The sequence below is a fragment of the Nerophis ophidion genome, linkage group LG06 (assembly GCF_033978795.1).
Source record: "Nerophis ophidion isolate RoL-2023_Sa linkage group LG06, RoL_Noph_v1.0, whole genome shotgun sequence".
NCBI lineage: Eukaryota > Metazoa > Chordata > Actinopteri > Syngnathiformes > Syngnathidae > Nerophis > Nerophis ophidion.
In genome coordinates, this window is record NC_084616.1 from 8,685,586 (window position 1) to 8,706,173 (window position 20,588).

The following is a 20,588-nucleotide window of genomic DNA, read 5'->3' on the forward strand; positions in this document are numbered from 1 at the left end:
GTTTGAGTCAGTGTGTGAGTGTGTTTAAGTGAGTGAGTGAGAGTATGTGTGTGTTTAAGTGAGTTAGTGTGTGAGTGAGTGAGTGAGTGAGTGAGTGCGTTTGAGTCAGTGAGTGAGTGAGTGTGTGCATGTGTTTGAGTCAGTGTGTGAGTGTGTTTAAGTGAGTGAGTGAGTGAGAGTGTGTGTGTGTGTTTAAGTGAGTTAGTGTGTGGGTGAGTGAGTGTGTTTGAGTCAGTGAGTGCGTGTGTGTGCGTGAGGTGTTTGTAACAGAGATGGTGAAAACCAATAAGACAGGAATGGTGAAAGTGAAAGTGAAAGTGAAAGTGATGTCCCAGCAACTGACCAGAGAGTTTCAAAAAGATGCTTTGTTGACCACTGGGAATGACATTCATTCATTCACTCATTCATGTGTTCCCGGCTTCAAGAGGTAGTCACCTGGAATGGTTTTCAAGCTCATCGTCCGTGGTGGTCAACTTGCCAAATGTTCAGATAACAACATGTGTCTCTCAGTGCAGTCACACCACTAATCTTCCACATTACTGCTAGCACCTTCTGGCTGTGCTAAGTAGTCCTGGTGTGCTAAGGCGGGGGTCCTGATGTTCTAAGGGGGGGGGTCCTGATTTGCTAGGGCGGGGGTCCTGGTGTGCTAAGGCAGGGGTCCTGATAAACTTGCCCTCCATCAGACACTAACAGGAGCGTGTGGACCACATCTCTCTGCCACTAACATGATGATGATGCTGCATCACTGGGGAGGTGGTCAGGCTGGATCAATGACCCCTCCACCCGGTGTGTGTGTGTGTGTGTGTGTGTGTCTGTCTGTCTGTCTGTCTGTGTCTGTGTGTGTGTGTGAGAGAGTTAGTGTGTGAGTGAAAGTGTGAGTGTGTCCGTGTGTGTGTGCTTGTGTTTAAATCAGTGTGAATGTGTAAGAGTGTGTAAGAGTGTGTGAGAGTGTGCAGCTTCAACCTGCAATTATCATTAGCGCTACATTGTGTGTGTGTGTGTGTGTGTGTGTGTGTGTGTGTGTGTGTGTGTGTGTGTGTGTGTGTGTGTGTGTCAGTGAGTGAATGAGTGAGTGTGAGAGTGTGTGCGCATGTTTGAGTCAGTGAGTGTGTGCGAGTCAGTGAGTGAACAAGTGAGTGTGTGCGTGTGTCTTTGAGTCTGTGAGTGAGTGAGTGTGTGTGTGTTTGAGTCAGTGTGTGTGTGTGTGTGAGTAAGTGAGTGAGTGAGTGAGTAAGTGAGTTTAAGTGAGTGAATGAGTGAGTGAGTGTGTGCGTGTGTTAGACTCAGGGAGTGAGTGAGTGAGTGAGTGAGTAAGTGAGTGAGTGAGTGAGTGAGTGTGTGTGTGTGTAAGAGTGTGTGTGTGAGAGTGTGAGAGTGAGTGAGTGAGAGTGTGTGCGTGTGTGGTGTGTGTGTGTGTGTGTGTGTGTGTGTGTGTGTGTGTGTGTGTGTGTGTGAGAGTGAGTGAGTGAGTGAGTGCATGTTTTTAAGTGAGTGAGAGTGTTTAAGTGAGTGAGTGAGAGTGTGTGTGTGTGTTTAAGTGGGTGACTGAGTGAGTTAGTGAGTGTGTGTGTGCGTGTAATTGAGTCAGTGAGTGAGTGGATGAGTCAGTGAGTGAGTGAGCGTTTGCTTGAGTCAGTTAGTGCGTGGGTGAGTCAGTGAGTGAGTGAGTGTGTGCGTGTGTTTGAGTCCGTGTGTGAGTGTGTTTAAGTGAGTGAGTGAGTGTGTGTGTGTTTAATTGAGTTAGTGTGTGAGTGAGTGAGTGAGTGAGTGATTGAGTGAGTGAGTGAGTGTGTTTGAGTCAGTGAGTGTGTGCATGTGTTTGAGTCAGTGTGAGTGTGTTTAAGTGAGTGAGTGAGAGTGTGTGTGTGTTTAAGTGAGTTAGTGTGTGAGTGAGTGAGTGAGTGAGTGCGTTTGAGTGAGTGAGTGAGTGAGTGCGTGCATGTGTTTGAGTCAGTGTGTGAGTGTGTTTAAGTGAGTGAGTGAGAGTGTGTGTGTGTGTGTTTAAGTGAGTTAGTGTGTGAGTGAGTGAGTGCGTTTGAGTCAGTGAGTGAGTGAGTGAGTGCGTGCATGTGTTTGAGTCAGTGTGTGAGTGTGTTTAAGTGAGTGAGTGAGAGTGCGTGTGTGTGTTTAAGTGAGTGAGTGAGTGAGTGAGTGAGTGTGTTTGAGTCAGTGAGTGCGTGCATGTGTTTGAGTCAGTGTGTGAGTGTGTTTAAGTGAGTGAGTGAGTGAGAGTGTGTGTGTGTGTTTAAGTGAGTTAGTGTGTGAGTGAGTGAGTGAGTGAGTGAGTGTGTTTGAGTCAGTGAGTGCGTGCATGTGTTTGAGTCAGTGTGTGAGTGTGTTTAAGTGAGTGAGTGAGTGAGAGTGTGTGTGTGTGTTTAAGTGAGTTAGTGTGTGAGTGAGTGAGTGAGTGAGTGAGTGTGTTTGAGTCAGTGTGCGTGCGTGTGTGTGTGTGTGTGTGTGCGTGAGGTGTTTGTAACAGAGATGGTGGAAACCAATAAGACAGGAATGGTGAAAGTGAAAGTGAAAGTGAAAGTGAAAGTGATGTCCCAGCAACTGACCAGAGACTTTCAAAAAGATGCTTTGTTGACCACTGGGAATGGCATTCATTCATTCCCTCATTCATATGTTCCCGGCTTCAAGAGGTAGTCACCTGGAATGGTGTTCAAGCTCATGTAGAGAATGCCAAGAGTGTGCAAAAGTTGGCTATTTTGAAGAAACTAGAATATAAAACATGTGCTCACTTATTTCACCTTTTTGTTGTTAAGAAGTAGACAACTCCACATGTGTTCATTCATAGTTCTGATGTGACTATCCACAATGTCAATAGAACACAATGAACACATGAATGAGAAGGTGTGTCCTAACTAGTTGGACACGTCCAATAACTGAGGATTAGGACTGAAAATGACCAACCGGCACCTTAATCCTGACCACAAAGCGGGTTTGGACTTGACTAGCGGGACACGTCGGTTTTGGTACCTTGGTCAGCGGGGATGAGGGGCACGTCCTTGGCGGCCGGCGACACGCACAGGATCTGGTCGCCCTTCACCTGCCCCTCCACCTCCGTCAGGTTGCCGAAGGAGCAGGTTATTCCCGCCGAAAGGTCGGGAACGTCGCTGACCTTCACCAGCAGCTGCACATGGAACACAAGACAAGATATTTCATGTTTTGTTGTTGCAAATAATCATGAACTTTAAATGGAATGGCAGCAACACATTGCAAAAAAGGGCATTTTTACCAGTGTGTTACATGGCCTTTCCTTTTAACAACACTCAGTAAAGTTTTGGGAACTGAGGAGACACATTTTTGAAGTGGAATTCGTTCCCATTCTTGCTTGATGTACGGCTTAAGTTCTTCAACAGTCTCCCTTCTCACATTTTAGCCGTCATATTGCACCACAAATGTTTTTTTTTTTTACTATGAAGCTACGCTGTTTTTTCGTCTCGCTGAAATAAGCAGGGGCGTCCATGATAACAACATATGTTGCTCCGAAAAGCCGTATGTACCTTTCAGCATTAAAGGCCTACTGAAAGCCACTACTAGCGACCACGCGGTCTGATAGTTTATAAATCAATGATGAAATATTAACATTGCAACACATTTTAAATTTTGCACGGAAGTATCATGCTAAAACGTAGCATTGTAGAGGACATTTTTGGTCCAGCACCGTTCACAGCTATAAGTCGACTGTTTTCATCGCATAATTCCACAATATTCCAGACTTCTGTGTTGCTGAATCTTTTGCAATTTGTTCAATGGATAATGGAGACGTCAAAGAAGAAAGCTGTAGGTGGGAAGCGGTGTATTGCGGCCGCCTTTAGCGACACAAACACAGCCGGTGTTTCATTGTTTACATTCCCGAAAGATGGCGGTGAAGCTTTACTATGGAACAGAGCGGTCAAGCGAACACGGTTGGATCGGACCACGCACACGAATTACGGTGTATTATGCAGCGATCATTTCGAAAGATCGAGTTTTGAAGAGGGTCCTTTGTACAAAATGCGGCTGCTAGACTTTTGACAAGAACAAGAAAGTTTGATCATATTACGCCTGTACTGTATATACCTTTATATACATATATACATACATATATACCTGTACTGTATATACCTTTATATACATATATACATACATATATACCTATACTGTATATACCTTTATATACATATATACATACATATATACCTGTACTGTATATACCTTTATATACATATATACATACATATATACCTGTACTGTATATACCTTTATATACATATATACATACATATATACCTATACTGTATATACCTTTATATACATATATACATACATATATACCTATACTGTATATACCTTTATATACATATATACATACATATATACCTATACTGGCTTCCTGTGCACTTAAGATGTGACTTTAAGGTTTTACTACTTACGTATAAAATACTACACGGTCTAGCTCCATCCTATCTTGCCGATTGTATTGTACCATATGTCCCGGCAAGAAATCTGCGTTCAAAATACTCCGGCTTATTAGTGATTCCTAGAGCCCCCCAAAAAAAGTCTGCGGGCTATAGAGCGTTTTCCGTTCGGGCTCCAGTACTCTGGAATGCCCTCCCGGTAACAGTTCGAGATGCCACCTCAGTAGAAGCATTTAAGTCTCACCTTAAAACACATTTGTATACTCTAGCCTTTAAATAGACCTCCTTTTTAGACCAGTTGATCTGCCGCTTCTTTTCTTTCTCCTATGTCCCCCCCTCCCTTGTGGAGGGGGTCCGGTCCGATAACCATGGATGAAGTACTGGCTGTCCAGAGTCGAGACCCAGGATGGACCGCTCGTCGGGACCCAGGATGGACCGCTCGCCTGTATCGGTTGGGGACATCTCTACGCTGCTGATCCGCTTGAGATGGTTTCCTGTGGACGGGACTCTCGCTGCTGTCTTGGATCCGCTTGAACTGAACTCTCGCGGCTGTGTTGGAGCCACTATGGATTGAACTTTCACAGTATCATGTTAGACCCGCTCGACATCCATTGCTTTCGGTCCCCTAGAGAGGGGGGGTCGCCCACATCTGAGGTCTTCTCCAAGGTTTCTCATAGTCAGCATTGTCACTGGCGTCCCACTGGATGTGAATTCTCCCTGCCCACTGGGTGTGAGTTTTCCTTGCCCTTTTGTGGGTTCTTCCGAGGATGTTGTAGTCGTAATGATTTGTGCAGGCTATATAAATAAACATTGATTGATTGATTGATTATGAAGGGCAGAGATGGGCATCACCACCACCTGTCGACTGGTGCTGAAGAAAGGTGCGGGGCCGACCTCCAGGTTGTACAGGTACAACCATATAATCTCACTAAAACACTAGTAACACAATAAGCAGATAAGGGATTTTACAGAATTATCCTAGTAAATTTGTCTAATAACATCTGAATCGCTCCCACTGTATTGTCCTTTTTTTATTTTATTTATTTTTTTAGCCCTTCACTCTCACTTTCCTCATCGACGGATCTTTCATCCTCGCTCAAATTAATGGGGAAATTGTCGCTTTCTCGGTCCGAATCGCTCTTGCTGCTGGTGGCCATGATTGTAAACAACGTTCAGATGTGAGGAGCTCCACAACCCGTGACGTCACGCGCACATCGTCTGCTACTTCCGGTACAGGCAAGGCTTTTTTATTAGCAACCAAAAGTTGCCAACTTTATCGTGGATGTTCTCTACTAAATCCTTTCAGCAAAAATATGGCAATATGGCGAAATGATCAAGTATGACACATAGAATGGAGCTGCTATCCCCGTTTAAATAAGAACATGGTGCCTTCACAGATGTGTAAGTTACCCAGGCCTTGGCCACTAATACACCCCCATACCATCACACATGCTGACTTTTACACCCTAGAACAATCCGGATGGTTCTTTTCCTCTTTGGTCCACAGTTTCCAAAAACAATTTGAAATGTGGACTCGTCAGACCACAGGACACTTTTCCACTTTGCATCAGTCCATCTTAGATGAGCTCGGGCCCAGCCAAGCCGGTGGAGTTTCAGGGTGTTGTTGATAAAATGGCGTTGGCCTCGCATAGTAGAGTTTTAACTTGCACTTACAGATGTAGCGACCAACTGTAGTTACTGACAGTGGTTTTCCGAAGTGTTCCAGTGTGGTGATATCTTTTACACACTGATGTGGCTTTTTGATGCCGTAGCGCCTGAGGGATCCAACATGTGTAATATTATGGCTTACGTGCAGTGATTTCTCCACTTTCTCCGAACCTTTTGACGATATTACGGAGCGTTGATGGTGAAATCCCTAAATTCCTTGTTGAGAAATATTCTTAAGCTATTTGCTCAGGCGTTTGTTGACAAAGCGGCGACCCTCGCCCCGTCCTTGTTTGTGAACGAGTGAGCATTTCACGGAAGCTGCTTTTTATAGCCAATCATGGCACCCACCTGTTCCCAATTAGCCCGTTCACCTGTGGGATGTTCCAAATAAGTGTTTGATGAGCATTACTCAACTTCCTCACTCTTTTTTGCCACTTGTGCCAGCTTTTTTGCAAAACATGTTGCGGGCATCAAATTCCAAATGAGTTTATATTTGCAGTCTAGTCAATTGAATATAATCTCAAACATGGTGGGTGCGCTCTATAGCCCGGATATGACAGTATGTATGTAGGAATTAAAATATTTAATGAAAAATATTTGTCAAAGTCATGTTTTCATAGCTTTTTTCAAGGGTGTGTGACGTATGCTAACACTATATATATATATATATATATATATATATATATATATATATATATATATATAATCTCAAACTTCCGTAACATCATCAAAAGGTTCAAAGAATTTGGAGAAATCACTGCACATAAGCAATGATATTACGCACCTTGCATCCCTAAGTCTCTACTGCATCAAAAAGCCACATCCGTGTGTAAAGGATATCACCACATGGGCTCAGGAAGACTTCAGAAAACCACTGTCAGTAACTACAGTTGGTCGCTACATCTGTAAGTGCAAGTTAAAACTCTACTACGCAAAGCCAACGCCATTTTATCAACAACACCCAGAAACTCCACCGGCTTGGCTGGGGCCTGAGATCATCTAAGATGGACTGATGCAAAGTGGAAAAGTGTTCTGTGGTCTGACGAGTCCACATTTCAAATTGTTTTTGGAAACTGTGGACCAAAGAGGAAAAGAACCATCCGGGTTGTTCTAGGGTGTAAAAGGCAGCATGTGTGATGGTATGGGGGTGTATTAGTGGCCAAGGCATGGGTTTATATATATATATATATATATATATATATATATATATATATATATATATATATATATATATATATATATATATATATAGTATATGTATGCACATATGCAGATGCTGGCGTTTGAAGTGTCTCTCAGGAGAGTCGGCGACACGGGCGCTTGAGGACCCAGCCTCTAAATAAGCAAATATAGAATTACATGTCATGTGATTGCGCTCCGCAGCCGGAGATCATCATGGTGTCGTTTCGCCCTCGTCTTCTTCCTTCGCGGCGCTCGCTGTTTGAAGTTTGCCTTTTGTGGGGGTCCCCCCCACTCCCCCCCACTCCCCCCCTCCCCATCTGCCTGATAACTAAACGCTGAAGGGCCGCTGGGAGCCGCCAGGCAGCCGAGCAGCTTAACTGGCGGCGTCCCTCGTTAGCGGCCGCCTGGAAGACCGCCCGCGATCTTGAAGACCGCTCCGATGTCGGTCGTTGGGGTTAAGTTGTGTCGCCGCGAGAACTTGGGGCGACGGTGGCGGAGCAGCAGGGGGCGCTAGGGATTCCAGAGAACCTTCGACAGCCTGACGAATGTTTTAACGAAAACCTTCCCGGTTGTGCTAACATGACAATCAGATGTTTCGCGCTCACGGTCCTCCCTCTCTCAGGATAGGACGCTTCGCTCCAACCCTTAACTCCTCCTTCTCACATTTCTCAACGCAGATGTAAACATCTTGAAGACCTCTTTGTCTCTCTCTCTCTCTCTTCTTTCTGGCCTTTCTTTCTTTCTGTAGCAGTGTAAACTTTCCCTCCTCCGTACTGAAATGCTGACTTGGGATGTTAATAAATACTTAATGAACGGGAAAGATAAAACGGATAGGGGGAACGTCTCCAAAACTTCTTTGTTTCTCTCCTTTCTTTCTTTCTTTCTTTCTTTCTGTAGCAGCGTAAACTTTCCCCCCTCCGTACTGTGATGCTGCCACCGTCCCCCTTAACCCCGCCCACCTCAAACGACGCACGGTGGAGGGGGGTTCGGGGGGTGTATAATTTACCCCTTAATAGTTAGGGATGCATGGGATTCTGGGTATTTGTTCTGTTGTGTTTATGTTGTGTTACAGTGCGGATGTTCTCCCGAAATGTGTTTGTCATTCTTGTTGGCACTACCTCCCCGTGTCGGGAATGGGTAATTTGCGCGCCTGCTGCCTTCCTTGGATGTGGTAGCTGTTTCTCAGGCACCCTATCCGGAATCGAACCCTGATTCCCTGTTACTCGTTGTCACCATGGTAGGCACAGAACCTGCCATCGAAAGTTGATAGGGCAGACATTCGAAAGAGACGTCGCCGCCACCATGACTTGGGATGTGGAATGAATACTTAATGAACGGGAAAGACTGATGTCCGTGCCGACGTGTCCCTCAGGAAGTCCTGTGGGAAGTGCTCAGAGAGTATGGGGTGTCGGACTGTCTGACTGTGGCGGTCCGCTCCCTGTATGATCAGTGTCAGACCTTAGTCCACATTGCCGGCAGTGAGTCGGACCCGTTTCTAGTGTCGGACTGTCTGATTGTGGCAGTCCGCTCCCTGTATGATCAGTGTCAGACCTTGGTACACATTGCCGGCAGTGAGTCAGACCCGTTTCCAGTGTCGGACTGTCTGATTGTGGCAGTCTGCTCCCTGTATGATCAGTGTCAGACCTTGGACTGCATTGCCGGCAGTAAGTCGGACCTGTTTCCAGTATCGGACTGTCTGATTGTGGCGGTCCGCTCCCTGTATGATCAGTGTCAGACCTTGGTCTGCATTGCCGGCAGTAAGTCGGACCTGTTTCCAGTGTCGGACTGTCTGATTGTGGCGGTCCGCTCCCTGTATGATCAGTGTCAGACCTTGGTTCGCATTGCCGTCAGTAAGTCGGACCTGTTTCTAGTATCGGACTGTCTGATTGTGGCGGTCCACTCCCTGTATGATCAGTGTCAGACCTTGGTTCGCATTGCCGTCAGTAAGTCGGACCTGTTTCTAGTATCGGACTGTCTGATTGTTGCAGTCCGCTCCCTGTATGATCAGTGTCAGACCTTGGTCCGCATTGCCGGCAGTAAGTCGGACCTGTTTCCAGTATCGGACTGTCTGATTGTGGCAGTCCGCTCCCTGTATGATCAGTGTCAGACCTTGGTCCACATTGCCGGCAGTGAGTCAGACCCGTTTCCAGTGTCGGACTGTCTGATTGTGGCAGTCCGCTCCCTGTATGATCAGTGTCAGACCTTGGTCTGCATTGCCGGCAGTAAGTCGGACCCGTTTCCAGTGTCGGACTGTCGGATTGTGGCAGTCCGCTCACTGTATGATCAGTGTCAGACCTTGGTCTGCATTGCCGGCAGTAAGTCGGACCTGTTTCTAGTATCGGACTGTCTGATTGTGGCGGTCCGCTCCCTGTATGATCAGTGTCAGAGCTTGGTCTGCATTGTCGGCAGTAAGTCGGACTCAATTCCAGTATCGGACCGTCTGAATGTGGTGATCCGCTCCCTGTATGGTCAGTGTCAGACCTTGGTCCACATTGCTGGCAGTAAGTCGGACCTGTTTCTAGTATCGGACTGTCTGATTGTGGCGTTCCACTCCCTGTATGATCAGTGTCAGACCTTGGTCTGCATTGCCAGCAATAAGTCGGACCTGTTTCCAGTATCGGACTGTCTGAATGTGGCGGTCCGCTCCCTGTATGATCAGTGTCAGAGCTTGGTCCGCATTGTCGGCAGTAAGTCAGACCTGTTTCCAGTATCGGACTGTCTGATTGTGCCAGTCCGCTCCCTGTATGATCAGTGTCAGACCTTGATCCGCATTGCCGGCAGTAAGTCGGACCTGTTTCCAGTATCGGACTGTCTGATATTGGCGGTCCGCTCCCTGTATGATCAGTGTCAGACCTTGGTCCACATTGCTGGCAGTGAGTCGGACCCGTTTCCAGTGTCTGACTGTCTGATTGTGGGAGTCCGCTCCCTGTATGATCAGTGTCAGACCTTGGTCTGCATTGCCGGCAGTAAGTCTGACCTGTTTCCAGTATCGGACTGTCTGATTGTGGCAGTCCGCTCCCTGTATGATCAGTGTCAGACCTTGGTCCGCATTGCCTGCAGTAGGTCGGACCTGTTTCCAGTATCGGACTGTCTGATTGTGGCGGTCCGCTCCCTGTATGATCAGTGTCAGACCTTGGTCCGCATTGCCGGCGGTAAGTCAGACCCGTTTCCAGTGAGGGTTGGACTCCGCCAAGGCTTCCCTTTGTCATAACTTTTATGGACAGAATTTCTAGGCGCAGTCAGGGCGTTGAAGGCATGTGGTCCTGATGGCTTTATCGGGCCAGGATCTTCAGCTCTCACTGGATCGGTTTGCAGCCGAGTGTGACGCGATTGGGATGAGAATCAGCACCTACGACTCCAAGTCCATGGTTCTCGCCCGGAAAAGGGTGGAGTGCCATCTCCGGGTTGGGGAGGAGACCCTGCACCAAGTGGAGGAGTTCAGGTACCTAGGAGTCTTGTTCACGAGTGAGGGAAGAGATCGGTGCGGCGTCTTCAGTAATGCGGACGCTGTATCGATCCGTTGTGGTGAGGAATGATCTACGTTCCCATCCTCACCTATGGTCATGAGCTTTGGGTTATGACTGGAAGGACAAGATCATGGGTAAAAGCGGCCCAAATGAGTTTGGGTCTCTCCCTTAGAGATAGGGTGAGAAGCTCTGCCATCCGGGAGGAGCTCAGAGTAAAGCCGCTGCTCCTCCACATGGAGAGGAGCCGGATGAGGTGGTTCGGGCATCTGGTCAGGATGCCACCCGAACGCCTCCCTAGGGAGGTGTTTAGGGCACGTCCAACCGGTAGGAGGCCACGGGGAAGACCCAGGACATGTTGGCAAGACTATGTCTCCCGACTGGCCTGGGAACGCCTCGGGATCCCCCAGGAAGAGCTGGACCAAGTGGCTGCGGAGAGGGAAGTCCGGGCTTCCCTGCTTAGGCTGCTGCCCCCGCGACCAGACCGCGGATAAGCGGAATAAGATGTACGGGAAAGATAAAATGGATAGGGGGAACAATTCCAAAACTTTTCCAAGCAACATAAGTCCGTGTAACATGAATAGCATGAGGCTACAATATCCATCCATCCATCCATCATCTTCTGCTTATCCGAGGTCGGGTCGCGGGGGCAGCAGCCTAAGCAGGGAAGCCCAGACTTCCCTATCTCCAGCCACTTCGTCTAGCTCTTCCCGGGGGATCCCGAGGCGTTCCCAGGCCAGCCGGGAGACATAGTCTTCCCAACGTGTCCTGGGTCTTCCCCGTGGCCTCCTACCAGCTGGACGTGCCCTAAACACATCCCTAGGGAGGCGTTCGGGTGGCATCCTGACCAGATGCCCGAACCACCTCATCTGGCTCCTCTCCATGTGGAGGAGCAGCGGCTTTACTTTGAGTTCCTCCCGGATGACAGAGCTTCTCACCCTATCTCTAAGGGAGAGACCCAAACTCATTTGGGCCGCTTGTACCCGTGATCTTATCCTTTCGGTCATGACCCAAAGCTCATGACCATAGGTGAGGATGGGAACGTAGATCGACCGGTAAATTGAGAGCTTTGCCTTCCGGCTCAGCTCCTTCTTCACCACAACGGATCGGTACAACGTCCGCATTACTGAAGACGCCGCACCGATCCACCCGTCGATCTCACGATCCACTCTTCCCCCACTCGTGAACAAGACTCCTAGGTACTTGAACTCCTCCACTTGGGGCAGGGTCTCCTCCCCAACCCAGAGATGGCACTCCACCCTTTTCCGGGCGAGAACCATGGACTCGGACTTGGAGGTGCTGATTCTCATTCCGGTCGCTTCACACTCGGCTGCGAACCAAATATCGAGTATTTCAAAGTCGTTTTTTTTGTTTGTGTTCAAACAACTTGGCTCAAGTTGAATTGTGGAAGGAGAGCGAACTAAAGCGAGTTTATTTCCATCCCAAAAAAAAACAATCGGGGACAATTTTGGCAGCGATGCTTGATTACGGCAATCAACGCCTTTTGTCCGAAGTTGAATTCCCCGAGTAAGCTCTCGCGCTAATTAGCCTTCCTGGTGCCGGCGGGGGAGAGAGGCGTCTGCGTGGCGTCTGCGTGGCGTCTGCGTGGCGTCTGCGTGGCGTCTGCGTGGCGTCTTCACACTCCGACACTCCAACGAGGCAAAGTCGTCGCCTCGTCTCCCGAGTGTCGAGTCTTTTTAGCCTTTTTTCAGAAGCCGGCGGCCTAATTGGCGGGAGAGAGGTGAAGGGATTATTTCCTCCGTGTTTTATCGCTCCTGGGCGGGAGGAGGCGTCGTCATGGCGATAGCTAACCAGGGACCCCGTGGAAATTTTTTTTTTTATTGGCGGGGAAATTATCGCCTGAGAAATGTCGGCTTTAAAACAGCCATCGATATTAGCGGTTGGCTAAGAAGGTGTGGCTAATCTTCGTGTTGAACGGACATGAACCGTCTTTACCAACTAGAAACTCAAGACTTGGAGGGATCGCCAAGTTAGGCTTGTCTCCATAGCAATATTTTGGTACCGGTACTGGTCCCTAAGCTAATGGGCTATTGTGCTAACTGTTAGCACTTCAGTTCCTTTTGTTCTTTCAAGCATGTTAACGTTTCAGCAAGTTAACGTTATTGCATGCTAGCTTTTTTGCCCATTTTGTTACGACTTGCCGCTAACGGGCTAAAGTGCTAACTGTTAGCACTTCAGTTCATTTTGTTCTTCCAAGCACATTAACGTTATTGCATGCTGACTTTTTTTCGCCCATTTTGTTACGACTTGACGCTAACGGGCTATAGTGCTAACAGCTAGCACTTCAGTTCATTTTGTTCTTTTAAGCGTGTTAACTTTTTAGCATGTTAACGTTATTGCATGCTAGCTTTTTTTTTGCCCATTTTGTTACGACTTGACGCTAACGGGCTATAGTGCTAACTCTTAGCACTTCAGTTCACTTTGTTCTTTTAAACATGTTAACTTTTTAGCACGTTAACGTCATTGCATGCTGACTTTTTTTCGCCCATTTTGTTACGACTTGACGCTAACGGGCCATTGTGCTGACTGCTAACACTTCAGTTCATTTTGTTCTTTCAAGCGTGTTAATTTTTTAGCACGTTAACGTTATTGCATGCTAGTATTTTTGTTACTTGACCCTAACGGGCTATAATGCTAACTGTTAGCACTTAAGTTAATTTTGTTCTTTCAATCATGTTGAGTTTTTAGCACATTTACGTTATTGCATGTTGGCTTTTTTCGCCCATTTTATTACTTGACGCCAACGGGCTATACTGCTAATTGTTAGAACTTCAGTTCATTTTGTTCTTCCAAGCACATTAACGTTATTGCATATTAGCTTTTCTGCCCATTTTGTTACGACTTGAAGCTAACGAACTATAGTGCTAACTGATAGCACTTCAGTTCATTTTGTTCTTTTAAGCGTGTTAACTTTTTAGCACGTTAACGTTATTGCATAATAGCTTTTTTCCCCATTTTGTTACTTGATGCTAACGGGCTATAGTGCTAACTGTTAGCACTTCAGTTCATTTTGTTCTTTTAAGCATGTTAAGTTTTTAGCACGTTGACGTTATTGCATGCTAGCTTTTTTTTGCCCATTTTGTTACGACTTGACGCTAATGGCTAAATTGCTAACTTTCAGCACTTCGGTTTATTTTGTTCTTCCAAGCACGTTACCGTTATTGCATGCTAGCTTTTTTGCCCATTTTGTGACTTGACACTAACGGGTTATAGTGCTAACTGCTAGCACTTCAGTTCATTTTGTTCTTTTAAGCGTGTTAACTTTTTAGCATGTTAACGTTATTGCATGCTAGCTTTTTTTTTTGCCCATTTTGTTACGACTTGACGCTAACGGGCTATAGTGCTAACTGTTAGCACTTCAGTTCACTTTGTTCTTTTAAACATGTTAACTTTTTAGCACGTTAACGTCATTGCATGCTGACTTTTTTTCGCCAATTTTGTTACGACTTGACGCTAACGGGCTATAGTGCTAACTGTTAGCACTTCAGTTCATTTTGTTCTTTTAAGCATGTTAACTTTTTAGCACGTTAACGATATTGCATGCTAGCTTTTTTGCCCATTTTGTGACTTGACTCTAATGGGCTATAGTGCTAACTGTTAGCACTTCAGTTCCTTTTGTTCTTTCAAGCATGTTAACGTTTCAGCACGTTAACGTTATTGCATGCTAGCTTTTTTTCCCATTTTGTTACGACTTGCCGCTAACGGGCTAAAGTACTAACTGTTAGCACTTCAGTTCATTTTGTTCTTTTAAGCATGTTAACTTTTTAGCACGTTAACGTTATTGCATGCTAGCTTTTTTGCCCATTTTGTGACTTGACGCTAACGGGCTATAGTGCTAACTGTTAGCACTTCAGTTCATTTTGTTCTTTTAAACATGTTAACTTTTTAGCACGTTAACGTCATTGCATGCTAGCTTTTTTTTTGCCCATTTTGTTACGACTTGATGCTAATTGCTAAATTGCTAACTGTCAGCACTTCGGTTTATTTTGTTCTTCCAAGCACGTTAACGTTATTGCATGCTGACTTTTTTTCGCCCATTTTGTTACGACTTGACGCTAACGGGCTATAGTGCTAACTGTTAGCACTTCGGTTCATTTTGTTCTTTCAAGCGTGTTAAATTTTAGCATGTTAACGTTATTGCATGCTAGCTTTTTTCGCCCATTTTGTTACGACTTGCCGCTAACGGGCTAAAGTACTAACTGTTAGCACTTCAGTTCATTTTGTTCTTTTAAGCATGTTAACTTTTTAGCACGTTAACGTTATTGCATGCTAGCTTTTTTGCCCATTTTGTGACTTGACGCTAACGGGCTATAGTGCTAACTGTTAGCACTTCAGTTCATTTTGTTCTTTTAAACATGTTAACTTTTTAGCACGTTAACGTCATTGCATGCTAGCTTTTTTTTTGCCCATTTTGTTACGACTTGATGCTAATTGCTAAATTGCTAACTGTCAGCACTTCGGTTTATTTTGTTCTTCCAAGCACGTTAACGTTATTGCATGCTGACTTTTTTTCGCCCATTTTGTTACGACTTGACGCTAACGGGCTAAAGTGCTAACTGTTAGCACTTCTGTTCATTTTGTTCTTTCAAGAGAGTTAAATTTTAGCATGTTAACGTCATTGCATGCTAGCTTTTTTTTTGCCCATTTTGTTACGACTTGATGCTAACGGCTAAATTGCTAACTGTCAGCACTTCGGTTTATTTTGTTCTTACAAGCACGTTAACGTTATTGCATGCTGACTTTTTTTCGCCCATTTTGTTACGACTTGACGCTAACGGGCAATAGTGCTAACTGTTAGCACTTCAGTTCCTTTTGTTCTTTCAAGCATGTTAACGTTTCAACACGTTAACGTTATAGCATGCTATCTTTTTTGCCCATGTTGTTACTACTTGACGCTAACGGGCTATAATGCTAACTGTTAGCACTTCAGTTCATTTTGTTCTTTCAATCATGTTAAGTTTTTAGCACATTTACGTTATTGCATGTTGGCTTTTTTCGCCCATTTTGTTACTTGACGCCAACAGGCTATACTGCTAATTGTTAGCACTTCAGTTCATTTTGTTCTTCCAAGCACATTAACGTTATTGCATGCTGCTTTTTTTTCGCCCATTTTGTTACGACTTGACGCTAACGGGCTTTAGTGCTAACTGTTAGCACTTCAGTTCATTTTGTTCTTTTAAACGTGTTAACTTTTTAGCATGTTAACGTTATTGCATAATAGCTTTTTTGCCCATTTTGTGACTTGACGCTAACGGGTTATAGTGCTAACTGCTAGCACTTCAGTTCATTTTGTTCTTTTAAGCGTGTTAACTTTTTAGCATGTTAACGTTATTGCATGCTAGCTTTTTTTTTGCCCATTTTGTTACGACTTGACGCTAACGGGCTATAGTGCTAACTGTTAGCACTTCAGTTCACTTTGTTCTTTTAAACATGTTAACTTTTTAGCACGTTAACGTCATTGCATGCTGACTTTTTTTCGCCCATTTTGTTACGACTTGACGCTAACGGGCTATAGTGCTAACCGTTAGCACTTCAGTTAATTTTGTTCTTTTAAGCATGTTAACTTTTTAGCACGTTAACGATATTGCATGCTAGCTTTTTTGCCCATTTTGTGACTTGACGCTAACGGGCTATAGTGCTAACTGTTAGCACTTCAGTTCATTTCGTTCTTTCAAATGTGTTAAATTTTCAGCACGTTAACGTTATTGCATGCTAGCTTTTTTGCCCATTTTGTTACTTGACGCTAACGGGCTATAGTGCTAATTGTTAGCACTTCAGTTCATTTTGTTCTTTCAAGCGTGTTAAATTTGAGCATGTTAACGTTATTGCATAATAGCTTTTTTCCCCATTTTCTTACTTGATGCTAACGGGCTATTGTGCTAATTGTTAGCACTTCAGTTCATTTTGTTCTTTTAAGCGTGTTAACTTTTTAGCACGTTAACGTTATTGCATGCTAGCTTTTTTGCCCATTTTGTGACTTGACTCTAATGGGCTATAGTGCTAACTGTTAGCACTTCAGTTCATTTTGTTCTTTCAAGCATGTTAACATTTCAGCACGTTAACGTTATAGCATGCTGGCTTTTTTCGCCCATGTTGTTACTACTTGACGCTAACGGGCCATTGTGCTAACTGCTAACACTTCAGTTCATTTTGTTCTTTCAAGCGTGTTAATTTTTTAGCACGTTAACGTTATTGCATGCTAGTATTTTTGTTACTTGACCCTAACGGGCTATAATGGTAACTGTTAGCACTTAAGTTAATTTTGTTCTTTCAATCATGTTGAGTTTTTAGCACATTTACGTTATTGCATGTTGGCTTTTTTCGCCCATTTTATTACTTGACGCCAACGGGCTATACTGCTAATTGTTAGCACTTCAGTTCATTTTGTTCTTTTAAGCGTGTTAACTTTTTAGCACGTTGACGTTATTGCATAATAGCTTTTTTCCCCATTTTGTTACTTGATGCTAACGGGCTTTAGTGCAAACTGTTAGCACTTCAGTTCATTTTGTTCTTTAAAGCATGTTAGGTTTTTAGCACATTTACGTTATTGCATGTTGGCTTTTTTCGCCCATTTTATTACTTGACGCCAACGGGCTATACTGCTAATTGTTAGAACTTCAGTTCATTTTGTTCTTCCAAGCACATTAACGTTATTGCATATTAGCTTTTCTGCCCATTTTGTTACGACTTGAAGCTAACGAACTATAGTGCTAACTGATAGCACTTCAGTTCATTTTGTTCTTTTAAGCGTGTTAACTTTTTAGCACGTTAACGTTATTGCATAATAGCTTTTTTCCCCATTTTGTTACTTGATGCTAACGGGCTATAGTGCTAACTGTTAGCACTTCAGTTCATTTTGTTCTTTTAAGCGTGTTAACTTTTTAGCACGTTAACATTATTGCATGCTAGCTTTTTTGCCCATTTTTTGACTTGACTCTAATGGGCTATAGTGCTAACTGTTAGCACTTCAGTTCATTTTGTTCTTTCAAGCATGTTAACATTTCAGCACGTTAACGTTATAGCATGCTGGCTTTTTTCGCCCATGTTGTTACTACTTGACGCTAACGGGCCATTGTGCTAACTGCTAACACTTCAGTTCATTTTGTTCTTTCAAGCGTGTTAATTTTTTAGCACGTTAACGTTATTGCATGCTAGTATTTTTGTTACTTGACCCTGACGGGCTATAATGCTAACTGTTAGCACTTAAGTTAATTTTGTTCTTTCAATCATGTTGAGTTTTTAGCACATTTACGTTATTGCATGTTGGCTTTTTTCGCCCATTTTATTACTTGACGCCAACGGGCTATACTGCTAATTGTTAGCACTTCAGTTCATTTTGTTCTTTTAAGCGTGTTAACTTTTTAGCACGTTGACGTTATTGCATAATAGCTTTTTTCCCCATTTTGTTACTTGATGCTAACGGGCTTTAGTGCAAACTGTTAGCACTTCAGTTCATTTTGTTCTTTAAAGCATGTTAGGTTTTTAGCACATTTACGTTATTGCATGTTGGCTTTTTTCGCCCATTTTATTACTTGACGCCAACGGGCTATACTGCTAATTGTTAGAACTTCAGTTCATTTTGTTCTTCCAAGCACATTAACGTTATTGCATATTAGCTTTTCTGCCCATTTTGTTACGACTTGAAGCTAACGAACTATAGTGCTAACTGATAGCACTTCAGTTCATTTTGTTCTTTTAAGCGTGTTAACTTTTTAGCACGTTAACGTTATTGCATAATATCTTTTTTCCCCATTTTGTTACTTGATGCTAACGGGCTATAGTGCTAACTGTTAGCACTTCAGTTCATTTCGTTCTTTTAAGCATGTTAAGTTTTTAGCACGTTGACGTTATTGCATGCTAGCTTTTTTTTGCCCATTTTGTTACGACTTGACGCTAATGGCTAAATGGCTAACTTTCAGCACTTCGGTTTATTTTGTTCTTCCAAGCACGTTAACGTTATTGCATGCTGACTTTTTTTCGCGCATTTTGTTACGACTTGACGCTAACGGGCTATAGTGCTAACTGTTAGCACTTCAGTTCCTTTTGTTCTTTTAAGCATGTTAACTTTTTAGCACGTTAACGTTATTGCATGCTAGCTTTTTTGCCCATTTTGTTACGACTTGACGCTAACGAGTTATAGTGCTAACTGTTAGCACTTCAGTTCATTTTGTTCTTTTAAGCGTGTTAACTTTTTAGCACGTTAACGTTATTTCATAATAGCTTTTTTCCCCATTTTCTTACTTGATGCTAACGGGCTATAGTGCTAACTGTTAGCACTTCAGTAAATTTTGTTCTTTTAAGCATGTTAACTTTTTAGCATGTTAACGTCATTGCATACTAGCTTTTGCCCATTTTGTGACTTGACGCTAACGGGCTATAGTGCTAACTGCTAGCACTTCAGTTCATTTTGTTCTTTTAAGCGTGTTAACTTTTTAGCATGTTAACGTTATTGCATGCTAGCTTTTTTTTGCCCATTTTGTTACGACTTGACGCTAATGGCTAAATTGCTAACTGTCAGCACTTCGGTTTATTTTGTTCTTCCAAGCACATTAACGTTATTGCATGCTGACTTTTTTTCGCCCATTTTGTTACGACTTGACGCTAACGGGCTATAGTGCTAACTGTTAGCACTTCAGTAAATTTTGTTCTTTTAAGCATGTTAAGTTTTTAGCACGTTAACGTTATTGCATACTAGCTTTTTTGCCCATTTTGTGACTTGACGCTAACAGGCTATAGTGCTAACTGTTAGCACTTCAGTTCATTTTGTTCTTTTAAACAGGTTAACTTTTTAGCACGTTAACGTCATTGCATGCTAGCTTTTTTTTTTGCCCATTTTGTTACGACTTGACGCTAATTGCTAACTATCAGCACTTTGGTTTATTTTGTTCTTCCAAGCACGTTAACGTTATTGCATGCTGACTTTTTTTCGCCCATTTTGTTACGACTTGACGCTAACGGGCTATAGTGCTAACTGTTAGCACCTCAGTTCATTTTGTTCTTTTAAGCATGTTAACTTTTTAGCACGTTAACGTCATTGCATGCTAGCCTTTTTGCCCATTTTGTGACTTGACGCTAACGGGCTAAAGTGCTAACTGTTAGCACTTCGTCCCGGCCTTTTTTTCCAGGCAGCAGCGGCAGGAGTCTCCAGCGTATGCTCACACACACGTTTGACCTCCAAGTTTTGCTGCACCCGGGCAACTTTGGCCGCCCACTCAGCCTCCCACACAAACACATCTTGGCGAGCGTGCAGACTTCTGAGGTAGCGAGCGAGCGAGCGTACGGGCGCTGAAACGCCAACTCGAAGCTCTTATGACCCCCCCTCATGTTTATGCATGGCCCGCACACAATCAGGAGCGGGAAGTTTTTTTGGCGTCCTTACGTGGGCAGCGGGTATGTAGATCAGCCTGCTTCTTCACTTCATTAACGTCTGAGTGCTTTTTCATTATGTGTGCAAAAACTTCAAAAAGGTGTGCAAACTTACGGTCACGCCGGGCTCGGACACGGCGATGCTGTCGGGGTGCACGCTGGCCTTCACACACTGGTCCAGAGCGGCGGCGAAGCGGTAGGGCTCGCTGGCCCGGTCGCAGCGGTTCTTCTGGGAACACCTGGGGAGGAGACAGACGCTTTGAAAGGTGTGCTCGGTCTCAGGTGTGTCACTTTAAACAAAAATCCACTCCCGGACAAGCCCCCAAAACCTCAGAATCAGCGTCCTGTTTTATTATTATTATACCGCTGCCTCTTCGAGATGTAATTTGACTCCATTAACATGCTTTAAAACTTATTCAACACACACATCAGGACTGCCGAAAATTGCCATCTAATCAAAAACACCAAAACCCAAAACTCAAAA

General features: G+C 44.3%; 1 protein-coding gene across 1 annotated transcript in view; it reads right to left on the reverse strand.

The window, feature by feature from the left end:
- plxna2 (plexin A2) overlaps nt 1-20,588 on the reverse strand; it is an 801,241-nt gene that overhangs the window by 195,913 nt on the left and 584,740 nt on the right. The window contains exons 6-7 of the mRNA XM_061902603.1: nt 20,220-20,343; nt 2,980-3,133 (exon numbers count right to left, since the gene is read on the reverse strand). Coding sequence (XP_061758587.1) covers nt 2,980-3,133; nt 20,220-20,343 — 278 coding nt within the window. The remainder of the gene's footprint in view (nt 1-2,979; nt 3,134-20,219; nt 20,344-20,588) is intronic.